Source organism: Idiotropiscis lumnitzeri, chromosome 7 (genome assembly GCF_059441095.1).
Source record: "Idiotropiscis lumnitzeri isolate Australia: NSW breed Sydney's pygmy pipehorse chromosome 7, RoL_Ilum_1.0, whole genome shotgun sequence".
Classification (NCBI taxonomy): Eukaryota; Metazoa; Chordata; class Actinopteri; order Syngnathiformes; family Syngnathidae; genus Idiotropiscis; species Idiotropiscis lumnitzeri.
In genome coordinates this window covers 18,901,396-18,915,745 of record NC_142397.1, presented here as the reverse complement: position 1 = coordinate 18,915,745, position 14,350 = coordinate 18,901,396, and the positions used below count along the sequence as shown (strand labels likewise).

At 39.6% G+C, this 14,350-nt stretch overlaps 1 protein-coding gene across 3 annotated transcripts in view; it reads left to right on the top strand.

The window, feature by feature from the left end:
• Positions 1-14,350, top strand: part of usp2a (ubiquitin specific peptidase 2a) — a 46,101-nt gene that overhangs the window by 25,539 nt on the left and 6,212 nt on the right. For 2 of the 3 annotated variants that reach the window (XM_088300533.1, XM_088300532.1), the window contains exons 4-7: positions 12,856-12,906; positions 13,664-13,787; positions 13,915-14,026; positions 14,100-14,210. In XM_088300533.1, coding sequence (XP_088156659.1) covers positions 12,856-12,906; positions 13,664-13,787; positions 13,915-14,026; positions 14,100-14,210 — 398 coding nt within the window. Of the gene's footprint in view, positions 1-4,105; positions 4,706-12,855; positions 12,907-13,663; positions 13,788-13,914; positions 14,027-14,099; positions 14,211-14,350 lie in introns of those variants that run through there. The other variant, XM_088300534.1, reaches the window with a different exon arrangement.

Genomic DNA, 14,350 nt, shown 5'->3' with positions numbered 1-14,350 from the left:
ATTTTGTGGTAACAAAAATAACCAAAAAGTCTAGCCAGCAGAATATTGACGATGGACTTCAATGTCCAAGTATTGGCATTTTGAGGCATAATATTCAGCTTTTAACCATTCACTGTGTTTGCTTTAAACAGTTGATCCAACAACTTAGCAGGTCTGAAAAACTGAGAGCAGGAGAGCCTCTCATACAATATTCTTGGAACTGACCATGTTCTTGTGGCACTCCTGACTGAGCCCCCATGTGACAATCTTGTTATACGGCTTATTCAGTTCACTGTCACAGGACGCTGGAGCTTATCCCAGCTGACTATAAGTGAGAGGTGGGCTACAGCCTCTACCACACCAGTTTATTTCAGGTCTGACACATAAGGACAGACAAATAGCCATCTTTTTTCTTTAACACTCACGTTCATCAGAGTGGCCACTTTAGATTTCCCTCCGCCCGTGCGGGACTCTGTAGGCAGGGAGCATAGCAGCCCCAGTGGGTCCCTCATAACAATCGAAGAAGCGGGTCGTACTCATTGTGAGCTTGACTTGAAGCACATTATCGCGACGTACATATGAAGTGTCAAAGGTCAATGTGTTGTTCAATTCACATCAATCTGCACGGCTACTCGCTGCATTCTTCATCAATCCAGGAGCCGCTAATTACACTTTGCGAACACTGGCTCAATGCGGGGCCGTAGCTAGTCATTTGAGGCCCAAGTTAACCACAACCAGCACACCTGCCACCCTTTTGAAGAGAAGCAGTTTGGATAAAGACTAGATGGATGGATGGATATTTGGTTGAAATTCTCCCTCTGAAAATGTTTCTTGACAGTAATGCTATGCACAAAGTTCATGTGAGAAATACAACTTGATCATATAAAAAAGAAGAAATCAATTGGTTGTTTGTTATTAAGTGAACAGTATTACGTAAAAATGTAGTGATAATGGATGGATAATGATGGCAGCCATAGTGGTAGCAGAAATATGGATTTCGTATTGACTGCTGATTTTTTTTTTTGACTAAGTAAATAATTTATCTGAATACATGATTATTGTATAGAATTTTCAGTAGGATATTTGAATGGTGAAATATTCAACAGTCGCAGCCCTACATTCATCCCCATTATACTGTTGTATCTTTATTGTTTAATCAAAATAGTCCCTGGGATTAACCGGTCAAAATATTTCTCTTCAAAATTAGAAAATTGATTCTCAAATAAATTATCGAATTTTCTCCTCAAAGAAAAAAGATTGTTTTGAGCTTTTGATCATTTCCATTCTCATCATCTTTATGATGTGTTTAAAATCGCCCCACCTGACCACGACGCGACTTTTGGGGTGGGGCCTGTGGTTTATAACATAGACAGAAACGATGGAGGTGCAAGGCAGTCTCCAAGTGTCCACTTCACACATCATGCTTGACATCAACCGCTTGTGGAAGTCTTGCTTGCATTTCCTTAAAAACGCAGTTTCTTCATACGCCAAGTCAAGTACTGTGCTCCTGAGACGCCGCTTCGATAAGCGACAAATCGAGTCAGATGTGTTCATGCACAGTGGTGCAAAAAATAAATCATTTTTAACTGCGCCAATTTGGGCATAAAGATGGAGCTCTGAGTGTGTCTTGTGTATAGGCAGCCTCAAATTAACTTGACAATGAGTTGTTGAGTGATTTTTTTTTTTGTACGTGAAGTGTTGCAAAAAGATAGCTTTTCCGGTGCTTTATGGTTAATCACATAAGAAATAAATATTAAGCATCTAATATTAAGGCTCCACAATTTGTTCCGAAGACATCATTCTGTTCCTGAAGAGTTACACAAGAAGACTTCATTCTGTCCTGGGAGTCTCCCACACATTCCCTTGAACTCACACACGTGTTTTAACAGCATTTAATCTTAGTGTAGGAATGTTGATTCAAGGTCCATTGTCAGTACACATTCATCCATTGCTTGCCAGTTGCACCTTATTTGTTCTTTAAAAGATGGCTGGCTTTGGTATTATTTTCTTTTTCAGTTGTGAAATTACAAAGCTGTCACTTGGCACAGGATGTCTCAGTCCTTCGAGATCAAATTGCGGAGAATCTCATTCAGACCTGTTTGTTAAACAGTGTGTTGAGTTCTGAGGCTCTAATACAGCATAAGCAATAAGCATGCATACAGTATAGAGGCCACTTTAGCTCACATATTGAAGTGGAATGTGTTGCATGCCGACACAAATAGTTTGGAACTTGAGATTCCCTGTTGGGAACATGACCATCCTTGTCTGAAATTTAATTTGGAATCACTGCAGTCATTGTCCTTGATAATTTATTCATTGATCTGTAGTTTTTGACAATGAAGCTGGAGGGAAAAGAACGTGACACTTGTTATTCATAGCTTGTTACCAAGAGCGTTTGATTTACCGTAGTTTCAGTCAAACATGTTTGTCACTTGAGCATGTGACAACATAGAAAGAACACGAGCACATTGTCCAAACTAGCTGTGTAAACATGGTATCACGTCTCAAACATGGCTATGAATGTACATTATGTCTGGCAATTTCATATTGCTAAACAACTCCATGTTTTAAGTCACAACAACACAGCATTCATTTCTTCTCACATGTCCTGTTCTTTTCGTGTGCTGGAAATGGATCAGATCAAAATATTATTGCTGTGCAGTGTCACTCTATTTTATCATGTTGTGTTACCCTACAGTATCTATTTTTGTTAACTCATTCACTACCAGCCAAGTAAAAAAAAAAGATTTTTGACGTCTTTAGCCGTCAATGGCAGTCAATGAGTTAATAGCAGATTTCCATCTGACTCTCTTATTTCATTTCTCATTTCAAGTTTTCCCTCTTTCAGTGATGTAATATCGTACATGGTTTTCTTCCAAAATATTAGTCAACCTGCAATTACTGTATAGTGTATACAATCGCTGTTGTTGGGGAAACAATTGATATAGCCTGAGTTTCATTGCCATTCCCACCGTAAAGGGGGATACACACATCCTGATTTTCTTTAATTGTAAGAAGTAGTGCATGCGTTCTTACTCTACTTGCCTGTTGTGAATTTGCACACAACATACATCAACCCGTAGTGAGTCTCCTCCGCTATAGCCTCATCTGATCTGATCAGTTACGTGGCGGTTGCAGAATTCTTGTCCTTGTCATTTTTATTGTAGTAAATGATTTGTGATACAACAAATGCAAACACAACAACAGCAACTCCTGTTTTTGTGTGCAAAAACTATGTGAATCAGGTTGCTTCTTAATGGTGGGGGGGTGATATACTGATTTTTTTTGCCCAGTCCCCATCTCTTGTGAATAATGGGTGTCGGCTGTATCAGTTTTTTTTCTTCTATGTAACGTTTACAGTACAAGTCAGATTTTTTTTTCAAATCTGGCCTTGGCCTCTTTTGTAGTGGATATAAATCACATATGCATCTGATGCGACTGCATTATGGACACTCATGTTGCGCTCATCCGACATACGTCATCATAAAAAAATATGCGCTGTGTCCAGGCGGGAAATGGTATGCTATAATGTAGACTACTCACAATTGTTCTTGCATTTGCAAAGTTGTGAAGAGTAACTGTTGATTTGATATTTGAATTTAATCCCACTTGAAACAAAATATTTGTTGTGAATACAAATTTATTCATTAGTGACGCATAATTAAATAGAACTGCGTCAAGCCCACCGGTCATGTCTCTTTGTCAAATGGCCAGTCCAGTCTTCCATTGACATCGACTGCGAAATGAAATCCAAATGAAAATCTGCTTTTATTTGAAAACTAATGTAGGCATTGAATGAAAGGTTAAGAATGGATGTGATGGTGAATATTTATAATCTCAAATTTGACTCAGTTTAATCTTTTTCACTCAGAAAATCTATGTATATTTTATTTTAGGAGTTGATATCACGCTCCATTTTATACAGTGTAGGATCGCCCGCGGTTATTAATGAACATTTCAGTAGTGCACGAGGGCGTTTCAGTCGTGTGTGACAGCCCCACAAGATCCCTTGCTTTTTTGTTGTCATTTAGTATCTAATGCGTCATCATCTTGCGCAGGCTTGGTGTCCAGACCCGTGTGGTCTTGGAACATAGCCTGTAGACCCCCTGCTGAGGTCTTTGCATCAGTGCGGAGGAACTGGTCTCTGACGTAGACAGCTTGGCCGGAGGCGGGCGCTGACGCGTTTGGTAGGCAGTCCCACTTGAGTGGAGGTTTAAGAGGTAGATCGAGCGTGCAGTCAAACGGAATGACATTCATGTTCATAGATAGTACCGTACTGTACTGGGAGTACTTTGTTTTGGTGGATACTGATAAAACAGCCAACTGCCATATCTGATTTTTCTGGGGGTTATTTATTTCCTTGGCGTGTGCTTCTTTTTTGCCTTTCTCTCCTCCTTCTTGCGTTATTCTTGTAAAAAGGAGGTTTAGGAAGCGATATCTCCTCGGCGTTTTGCTATTTTAATGAATGACAGAGAGGCTGTCACGACGACACCGCTACAGAACACGGCAGTTAGCCAACAGGAGCGCGTTGTAGACAACCGGCACTCGCCGGCTCCATTCTTCGCTCAGCATGCCAAGCATGAGGCAGACGTACACGGTGACCGTTCCCGAGGAGCCGCCGGCAGCCGCGTTCCCTTTTCTTAAGCAAGAAATGCGGAGAAAAAGCAGCATGTCAGGCTCGGTGCTCGTCTCAGCCTTCGTGGGGCTCATCATTAACCAAGCCAAGGTAAGGGACATGGTGCGCGTTGCGCTGTTGTTACGTCACGCCACACAACCGAACCCAATTTGAAACACGACCGTTGAATATTTTGCAAATGTATTTCCATATTTTTATGAAGGTACCACGTTATGATTTAGTAACTGACTGGTTTTCTAGCTCAAGTAGGTTAACAAGCAGTCAGTTTCACTGCATTTTACAGTTGCGATGGTCGGTAAATACACGCTGATACGACGTTGATAATTCATTAAAGTCACGTTGTAAAGATTGCTTGTGTGTTATGTATTTGCTGGAAAATGGTGTCAGGTTAACGTTAAAGTGAGTCATAAGCCGCTCTCTTAAGCCGCTGTACGCTACTGTGCCAGGAGGTAGCGGTAGGCCCGCACTAGCAGGTCACTCGTTATATAACCTCGCTTAATCCTCACCATAGGCTACACTACAACTGCTCTTACTATACTGCTCTTATCTGTCAGGCTCTTTGCTTGCTTGTGCATTGATCATAGAGATTGCGCAAACCCACCAAAAATAGGGATTCCTTCATGCTTTTGGTGTATTGGCATAACAAACAGTTGCCAAATATATGATGTACTAGAGATGTTCCTGCTGGTGTTTCAAGTAAAATATTCATCATCAGTGACAGGACCGGTGAAGGTTTTTCCAAGAATTGTACTCTCTTAAGATGGGGAGGGTCTTGTCCTGTCAGGTTTACTTGATAACATTTGTACTCAATGTCTCAGGGGGCACCGATGGTTTGTCATCTGGGTACACAAAGGTACTGCTTTTGTTCCCTTGACTGTTGGATTATGCAAGCATATATGTAAGGAAAAGTTACAAAACCCTCATATCCATTGCTGTATTATATATTTAATCCTTATGAGATGCATTCAAATGGATGACAGGTTAATGTGTCGGTTAAAATCTAAAGGCCTAATTAACCTACACGCTATTTTGCATTAACATTTGCCCATTTAAAAGGTTAACAAAATAAAAGAATGAAAAGTTATTTGTATGAGTGAAACCTCTGCTTAACGTAATAAGTGCAATTAGCATGAACTGACATGTTTCGTAATAAACAAATTTAAGATTAGGATAAAAAGGTGTGTTGTCAAATGGCAAAAGATTTTCATCCCTAGCTGCAGCGTTTAGTTGAGAACGAGAGAATGCCACGTGCCGGCTGCTGTTATGTAATGTGAAATCATATTAGTGTGGACTCTGGAGCTAGCCAGTGATTTCAGCTTGGTTGGCACGCTTGATGTTTTGTTGTCACTGTCCACCTGCTCCCCCCGCCCTGTCAAACGCCTTCATGTCCTCCACTCCTCCCTCCCCTTATCCACCACCAGCGTGGCAGGGGAACGTGCTCTGTCCTCCCTCTGACTTGTGTGTGTTTGTGTGTGTGTGAGTTGTCTATCTGAAACATGTGCATGCAACTACATAAGGGTGTGTACAGGCTATGTGTATGTTTGTCTCTGAACATGTGCAGTAAGCGCCACGGGACAGTCGCACTGGAGATAACTACATTGTACTGCACTGTGTTTGATAAACCTTGAACATTCTGCATTTTACCTTTGGATTCACCTACTGGATAAATATAAATATAAATAATAATAATAGTAATAATCCAACAACCCACAAATGCTGGAATTGTGATATTTACAAGATTGGAAATAATAAATGATGGAAGGGACCCTTCAAACAGCAAAAGCTGAAATGGATCAGAATCATATTTCAGAAATCAAAATACCTTAGTTAACAACATACACTACACAAATCGATTGTATCAACTTGTAAGAAAATATTTTGTTTTTTAAGGAAACTGTTGGAAATTAAGCTCCCCAAATATTATGTGTGTGAACAGAATGTTGATTTTCCCTATGAAGCTCCACTGAGTCCGAAGTTCTCTACATGTAGTTCGTTATCTTTTAATTAGGACTGATTCACAGTGGAATAATCTCAATTATTAGTCTAGGTCCTCTTTTAATTACAGTCGCATGCGAACAGGTTTGAATGGCAAGAGGATTTTATTCTCCAATTCACCGTTACATGTATGTACTACACAAAGCAATGGAACATGTGGATGCATTCCAGATTAGGTACAGTACGTACCTGATAATAAACTGGTTATCCGCTAGGCATCAGTTATTTGGTACTACAGTGCTACTCTACAGTCACTCCAAAGGGGTATGCACATGTTTTGCACAATATTTTATTAACGGTCAGAATGTTAACCTAGAAAAAAAGTAGCTATTCCACAAGACTATTATTTAATGAGGTTTTACAGTACCACATATTGTCCTCACTCTTTTTACATATTGCAAACCCATTGAGGCTAACAAAGGCAGTCATTCTTTTTTAGTGAGAATATCATACTCATTTCTTGGCATCAAATAGTGTAAATGTGTGAGATGTTAAGCTTAACTGTGAGTCTTTGGGACTGGACACCGGCACAACAAATATACTGACTGATTTCGTCTCTCTGTGTTTTTCAAGGGCAAAAAAGTGACAATTGCTGGAAAGGGTTCTGGCTAGCGTTCACTTGCTTGTTCTCATATGTGTGCGCAGACGCACTCACACTCACACACGTATTAGGTGACCAAGTGTTACTTGTATGCACGTGGGAGTGGGGACTTAACAGTAGCAACGTAAGCATCCTCAGAGGGAAAGAGCGATATTGTTGACAAAGTGAGAGGCAGGTCAGAACAGACTGTTCCGGTGCTCTGTCTCATGCTGGTTTGAAAGCCAATCTGCTGTTGGTGGTCACCACAGCCAGGTGCACTGTTATAATAATCGACTAATTTAACTTAAAATTGCCCAAATCCTTTAATTTCAGCCTCTCAACAGTAATTATTCTCTTATTTCTGTAGTCCTTTTTTTCTGACACGACAAAGCTATAAATTACAACAAAAAATCTGTATTGCGCTCTCTTTATTAGGTATACTAAGTCCTAGTGTGAAGTAAGTTCAGAAAATGCCAAATTAAATATTTTTGTGTCACAAGTAATTACAGATAATAGAAAAAAATAAAGCATGAAAATATATTTTTATTTGATATATTTGACAAAATAATCATTTTCCGAAAGTGACATTTTGCCGAGCGACAAACCTAGGCATGTCATACCAAGAAAACTATAGCAGAGCTCAACATAGAAAAAGTGTATTAAGGCAATCAGAAATTGACTCAGAAAGTCACCTACCTTTTTGTGAACCCCTTATCATAAGCAAAACGGTTGAGAAAACAGAGATCTTCGAAATGCAAAGAACACTCGTCAACACTGGCTTAAAATGACCTCTCTTTGCCAGAACAAAATTTTTTTTTTTTTTGTTTTGGCCACTCAAAAAGATGTTTCCCAGAATTCGAACAATGCCGAATAACGAAACAACAATGGCAGTTGAGCAACTCACCGGTCAATCGACTGCAGTTCAATACCCACTGGCGGCTTGTCGTTCTGCGAGTGACGTCATTCCCGAAGAATACCGGAGATTGCCGAACAAAAGCATTTTCGTTGTTAGGGCGTTGCTATGGGTCTGACTATGACTCTAGGATGTTTGCGTTAAAAAAATTAACGTGCGTATTCTTAAATTAGATTTATTACTTAGAATACGGTTGGTCATCTTTGCGTCACAATTGGTCTCTAAAAACAACAAAAGAAAATATCTAATAACCTTAATGAGCTAAAAAATCAGCGTCAAAAATACATTTTGTGACACATGAAGCCATCTCAGCTGACCATTGTTATCGTTGTCATGTTCCTGTATTGTTTTTGTGCACATAAATGCACACAGGGTTATATTCCATTTACACTGGACTAATTTAACTAAAACATCATTTTGACTCTCATTTCGACAATATCTGCATTTTGGAGACGGAATATGCAAACTTTTAAAAATGGGTCTCAAGGCGAAGCCTTTTAAAATGTACATTTGTGTTCATTTGCATCCAACCGATATATATAATTTAAATTACACAATTAAAGTGGCTACAAATTGTTACCCTACATTTATTATTTCACGTGTCAAACTCAAGGCCAGATACGGCCCACCACATCATTTTATTTGACCCGCAAAAGCAAATCACGTTTGTCAACTTCCATGATTCTTGCTAAAATCTAAAAATTGACAAATTAACTTGTGTAGTTAATAATGAGGGTGAGATTTTTTAAGAATGTTTTTGTTTTTGCAGTAACTTGGACAATAATTGAACAAACTATTATTCTTGACTTCTGATTTCAAAACTAGACATCCATCACTTTATAGCGTATTAAGTATGTAGTAATACGATGTGGCAATTTAAAAATGTATTTAGTTCCACCCACATCATAACGCCTCTCTCAAGGAAGCCTAACCACAAAGGGGCCCACAACAAAAATGAGTTTGGCACCCTTGTTGTATAGGTGTTTTTTTTTGTTTTTTTTTACAGTTTAACATTACTAATTCATTCAACCTAAAATCAACAATGATCTTAATAAGCGCGTACAGCACGTTTTCCGTAACCAGTGGGGACATATTACTCCCAAAACAGTGTTTAAGGTGTTTCTTTAGTTCTGTGCGAGCCTGGATCATATTGACAACATTGTCTGTTGTACGGTAATACCTGAAAAAAATGCAAACAAAATATCCCCTTTGCGAGATTGTTCTTGAGTCAGAACAGGGTGATCGTTCTTTCCAAAATGTATGTGCTATCATTAATGTATGCATCTAAAAATCTGTGTATGGACATAATTAGAATTGACAAAAGCTATTGACAAGTCGTTTTAAGATGTTCTTTTTAAATTTGAGAAAGGTGTCTCAAGAGCCTTGGAATTCCCTTAGCTCGCCATTGCCTTCAACTGTCATATGTTTGGTATTCGTCTGGCTGGATTCCTTAGATTATCGTCGACGTAAACACAGAATGTGCACCGGGCCGGTTAGTTTCAGCTTTCATATTGGTGTGCGAACTTGTAGCAGAGGTGCAAAGTGATTCATTGATTAAAAAGGGCCGACTGTAAAACGCATGTGAGGAAACACACCTTGCTGTAACCTTGCTCTGATCCGTTTCCTCCACTCCCAAAATAACCCTCCAGCAGATCTCGATCTTTGAATTAAGTGAGCATAATGATCGGACAGATTATACTGCTTATACCCACACGGTCGAGTACCTGCCAAAAGGACATGTCCCTCATTTGCGGCTCTAGGAAGCATTTCGACCTGATTCCTGCAATGCCCTTCTGTTCCCAATGCTTTTAGGCTAAAAAAAGAGATGTGCTTCTGAAGTAGTTCAGCAGTCGCCAAGGGTGCTTTATGGCATTTATGAATGAAGCATTTGTACTAGGTTTGCCCATGGGCCGCCTCTTTAGTGTACACTTTGTATACATCTAACTGCTCACATGGAACTCCTGGAATGTAAGGTCATATGATCCCTCTTGTGACTGTTTAGCACTTATCTTTCCTTCCATGCATCATTCCTTTCAAACCGGATTAGTTAGCCGCATTGTCAAATTCTCCTGATGAGTGCAGAAATTGAATGGATGATGTATGCAAAAACAAAACAACAAAAAACAAGCTAATGTCAAACTAACAGTAATTAGGATGCATTAGATTCATAGTGGGTCACCCAAGCGATAGTGGGGAAAAAAAACATTTAGTGAAGTACGGCCCAGCTGGCTTATGTTGTACACCCTGAACTAGTCGCCAGGGTACATATAGAAAAACAACCATTCACACCCACGGGCAGTTTTGAGTCCCCATTTGGTCGAAGAAGCATGTTTTTGGAAAGAGTGAGCAAGCAATAAATATGAATCATGTGACTAGTCATATTATGTTGAAATAATACAAAATGTGTCTATTTGCATGATTAAGGTGGAATTCAATGTTTTTGTTTGAGTGTGGCGGATAATAATGCTCGCTGCCACAGCAAAAGTGTGCGTTCATGAATTTAATCCATCGCATACGCACACGCAAACACACCCCCACACACACACACACCATTGCTGTTTTAAACTGCTTACGTCTGAGAATCACTGCATTTGCATAACGGAATTAGCTGTCATTATGGTCATGCTACTGGCTGGGATCAGAGCATGAGTTGGTGAGTCCCATTCATGTCCAAATCCTTTTTGATGTGCTGCTTAGGAAATGGATATTGAAGTGTAATTGCATTTTGTTTTGTGTCACATCAATAGCGCATGAATTGACAGGCGGTTTAAATCGTTTTAGCGAAAACTGCAGACATTTTTCGTCTTAAACATGATCATGTGACAGTCGGTTCAAATGCCAACTTATATACCACTACAATATTTCTGACTGTACATTTCAGAGATATACAAATATAAAATATTGTTTTTTTTAAATTACTCATCTTCAGTGAAGTCTATAATGAACTTTGAATTTGACAAACTCTGTTGCTTTAATAAGTACTTCAGTTGTTGTGACCACAAGATTGGTCTAAAGCCAATGAGGCGGCATGGTTTTTTTTTTTTTCATTGAAAGCTTGTAAATCACGTCCATTGAGTCACGCACACACACTCACTACACTCTCAGCCCTCTCACTGTTCTGTCCTCTAGCTCTGCATCCTATAAAAAAAAAGATAAGAATAGCGTTGCTACAGAGACAGAGCAGGGATGTTGTTTTCCTAGCTGTGACGTCAGCCAGGCTTAGGATCAGCCAATAGCAAGTAGACGAGGAGGCACAATCCGGCCATGGCATCACTCAGCGCAGCGCATCGTCCTCTGCGTGCATGTGTGCGCGCGCCTGTGTGTGTGGTTGCTATTGATGGGGCACTTTATCTTATGAAACACAATTTGAGGTGTCCACTGTCCAGAGAGGATCATCATGATGGAGCTTTTATTGAGGCTAAGTTGTCTCTCAAATGCTTGCTGAAAATGTTCCAAGCACCACCTTCAGACATGGGCAACCAATATTAATGAAAACAATAACACCATCCAGCAGGCTTTTTTTATATATTTATATATATATTTATAAATATATTTTATTTATTTTTTTATTTATTTTATTTATGTACCGTATTGAAGTTGAAGAGCATTGTTTTATGTTGCAAATGGCCTGGTGGCATCTTCACATCCACATCTTCTTTCATGTAAACACGGATTGTTTTGACAGACTCATACGCAGTACATGCTACCCTATTTGTGTACTTTGACCATCAACCCGTTTCTATGTTTCACTTTATTTTACTGTAGATTGAGTGTTAAGCAGAAAATGTTTTTCGAAATCATGTTGTACAGTACAGATGATGAATTAACTCAAAGGCAAAGATGATCGTCTAAGGTCTGTCAAGAAAATGTCAATTTAAAGGTATCAACTGACGAATAAGGATACAGAGTTTCATTTATATTCTCGCACAGTATCTGCGAACTGCGCACATTCCTTATCCACCCCCTGACTGTGTGTTAGTTCTTCTAGCCATTCAATTATATAACCACTACACTTATGTAATGGAATTTACCAGCATTAGGTGAGAAGTTCTCTACAAAATGTACAATTTTGCATTCGACAAGAATGTGAAACCATGGTAATATAACACGTCATCTCATGTGTCAATTACCCCACTCCAAAAAAAAGCCTAAATCCTGTTCTCTGAAAATGTGCGTGAGCTGAGAGGCTCCTGAATAGAAATCCCTCAATGCCTTGTGATTGTCTGTTATTGTCTGTTGATGACCAGAGCTGAAGCAAAGTTCTCTGTGAGGGAGAAAAAGGACCTCAAAAAGGTCCCTTTTCCTGTCATGTTACCCACTTGGCTCTTTGCTCGACCAAGACGACACACAGACAGCCTTCCTTTTACTTCTGCATTTTCTGCACCACAAGGAGCAGGGCACTCGCGCTGCAGAAAGCCAGACTACACCACAATGTTGTTAATTACAGGGCACATATTAAGTCTGTTAAAATATAGGACTGTATTACATCCTTGTTACGTGTGCTTGGTTATGTATACAATAGAATCATTTTCAAAAAATAGATTCACAAAAAATGCTTCTTATAATGTGTCAAACTAAATGATCCATTCTATACTATATTGTGTGCAGACAATTATTACTGATGTATGACTGTATCATCATTCAAAGTGTTATCTCTGCTATAAAGTACATCATTTTATCCAAAATACAAAGTCTAATCTTGGCAAAGCTTGCCTTCACGGTTTGATTCTAATCACTGTGTTTGACTTCCAGAACTCAAAAAGTGCCCAGGGACTGGTTGGACTGAAAAACCTGGGAAACACTGTAAGTACAGCTCCCACTTAAAAATCATTTGATTTCATTTGTGTGTGGTAAAGGGAGACGATGTACAGACTTGCAGTTATTGCAGTTTGCGTGCTATGTGTTATCAGTTTGTTGACATCTGCCTACGCCGGAGTGGGGTGTAATCTGCCAAGCAACAGGCTTTGGGAGGGTTCCTAAAATAAATGGGATATGTGTGTTGCTTTGTGTGAGGTTAGCTCATCGGAGCACTCTGAACTCTGGACCAAGGAGCACACATTACCGGTTTGAGATTGCCAAAATGCACATCGCCCTTGTGCATGTGACTACGGCAACAGTGTACTGCTACAGTTTCCTCCAAAACATTTTGTCTTCATGAGTACATTTTAGCTGGCAATGTTTGTTTTATGTCATCCATCACAAAATGTACCAATCTCCAATTTTAGTTTATTAATTGTGTCCCAGTACAGACAGTGCAATAAACTAGCTTGATACTCGATAGAGCACAGATGTTTGCCAGGGCCAAACATGACCAATTTGACAAATACAGATTCTGTTCTCATCATGTACTTATCAACCGTTTATATTTCTCGCTTCACATTTTAATTTGGAAAAAAATATCCAACTCATTGTCATGAAAATCATAATCAAGAATGACCAACATTTGGGGGAAAGTGTTGATCAAGCTGATGATGACTGTTGATTGAAGTCAAATGTCCTGATTGGTGCACTCAACATGTGACTGTTAAAGTTGAAGGAAATTGTTTTGTTTTCTTTGTAGTGTTTCATGAATAGTATCCTGCAGTGTCTCAGCAACACACACAGCCTGCGAGACTACTGCCTGCACAACTCGCACCGCAGAGACCTTAACAACAACAGCCGTACCAACACAGCCCTCATGGAAGGTAAGAGACTCTCGGAAGATGCACTCAAAACATAAACTAGTACCCTTAACCTCTGGCTTTAATTTTGAATCCCTCCTTTTGCGGTTAGATTGCGTAATACATTTCATTATTGTGTCTATGTTGGTAGAGTTTGCCAAGCTGATACAAACCATGTGGTCGTCAACCAGCAGTGAAGCTGTCAGTCCGTCTGAATTCAAAACTCAGATCCAGAGATACGCTCCCAGATTTGTTGGATACAAGTAAGAGCGTTTGTCTTACGAGCAGTAAGTGTGTGGAGGTCATCGTGTTGAATTTGTTTTGTGTCTTCTGCAGCCAACAGGACGCTCAAGAGTTCCTGCGCTTCCTCCTGGACGGCCTGCACAATGAGGTCAACAGAGTGACAGTGAGGCCGAGAGGCACTGTCGAAGATTTTGATCACCTGCCGTGAGTATTTTGAGGCAACCAACACAGAAGGGTCAAATGCCTCTGAAATACAAGTAATAAATATATTGCATATGTTTCTTATTCCACAAAGCCAATATTAATCAGAATACCCCCAGTGACGGTACTTAGAACATATTACC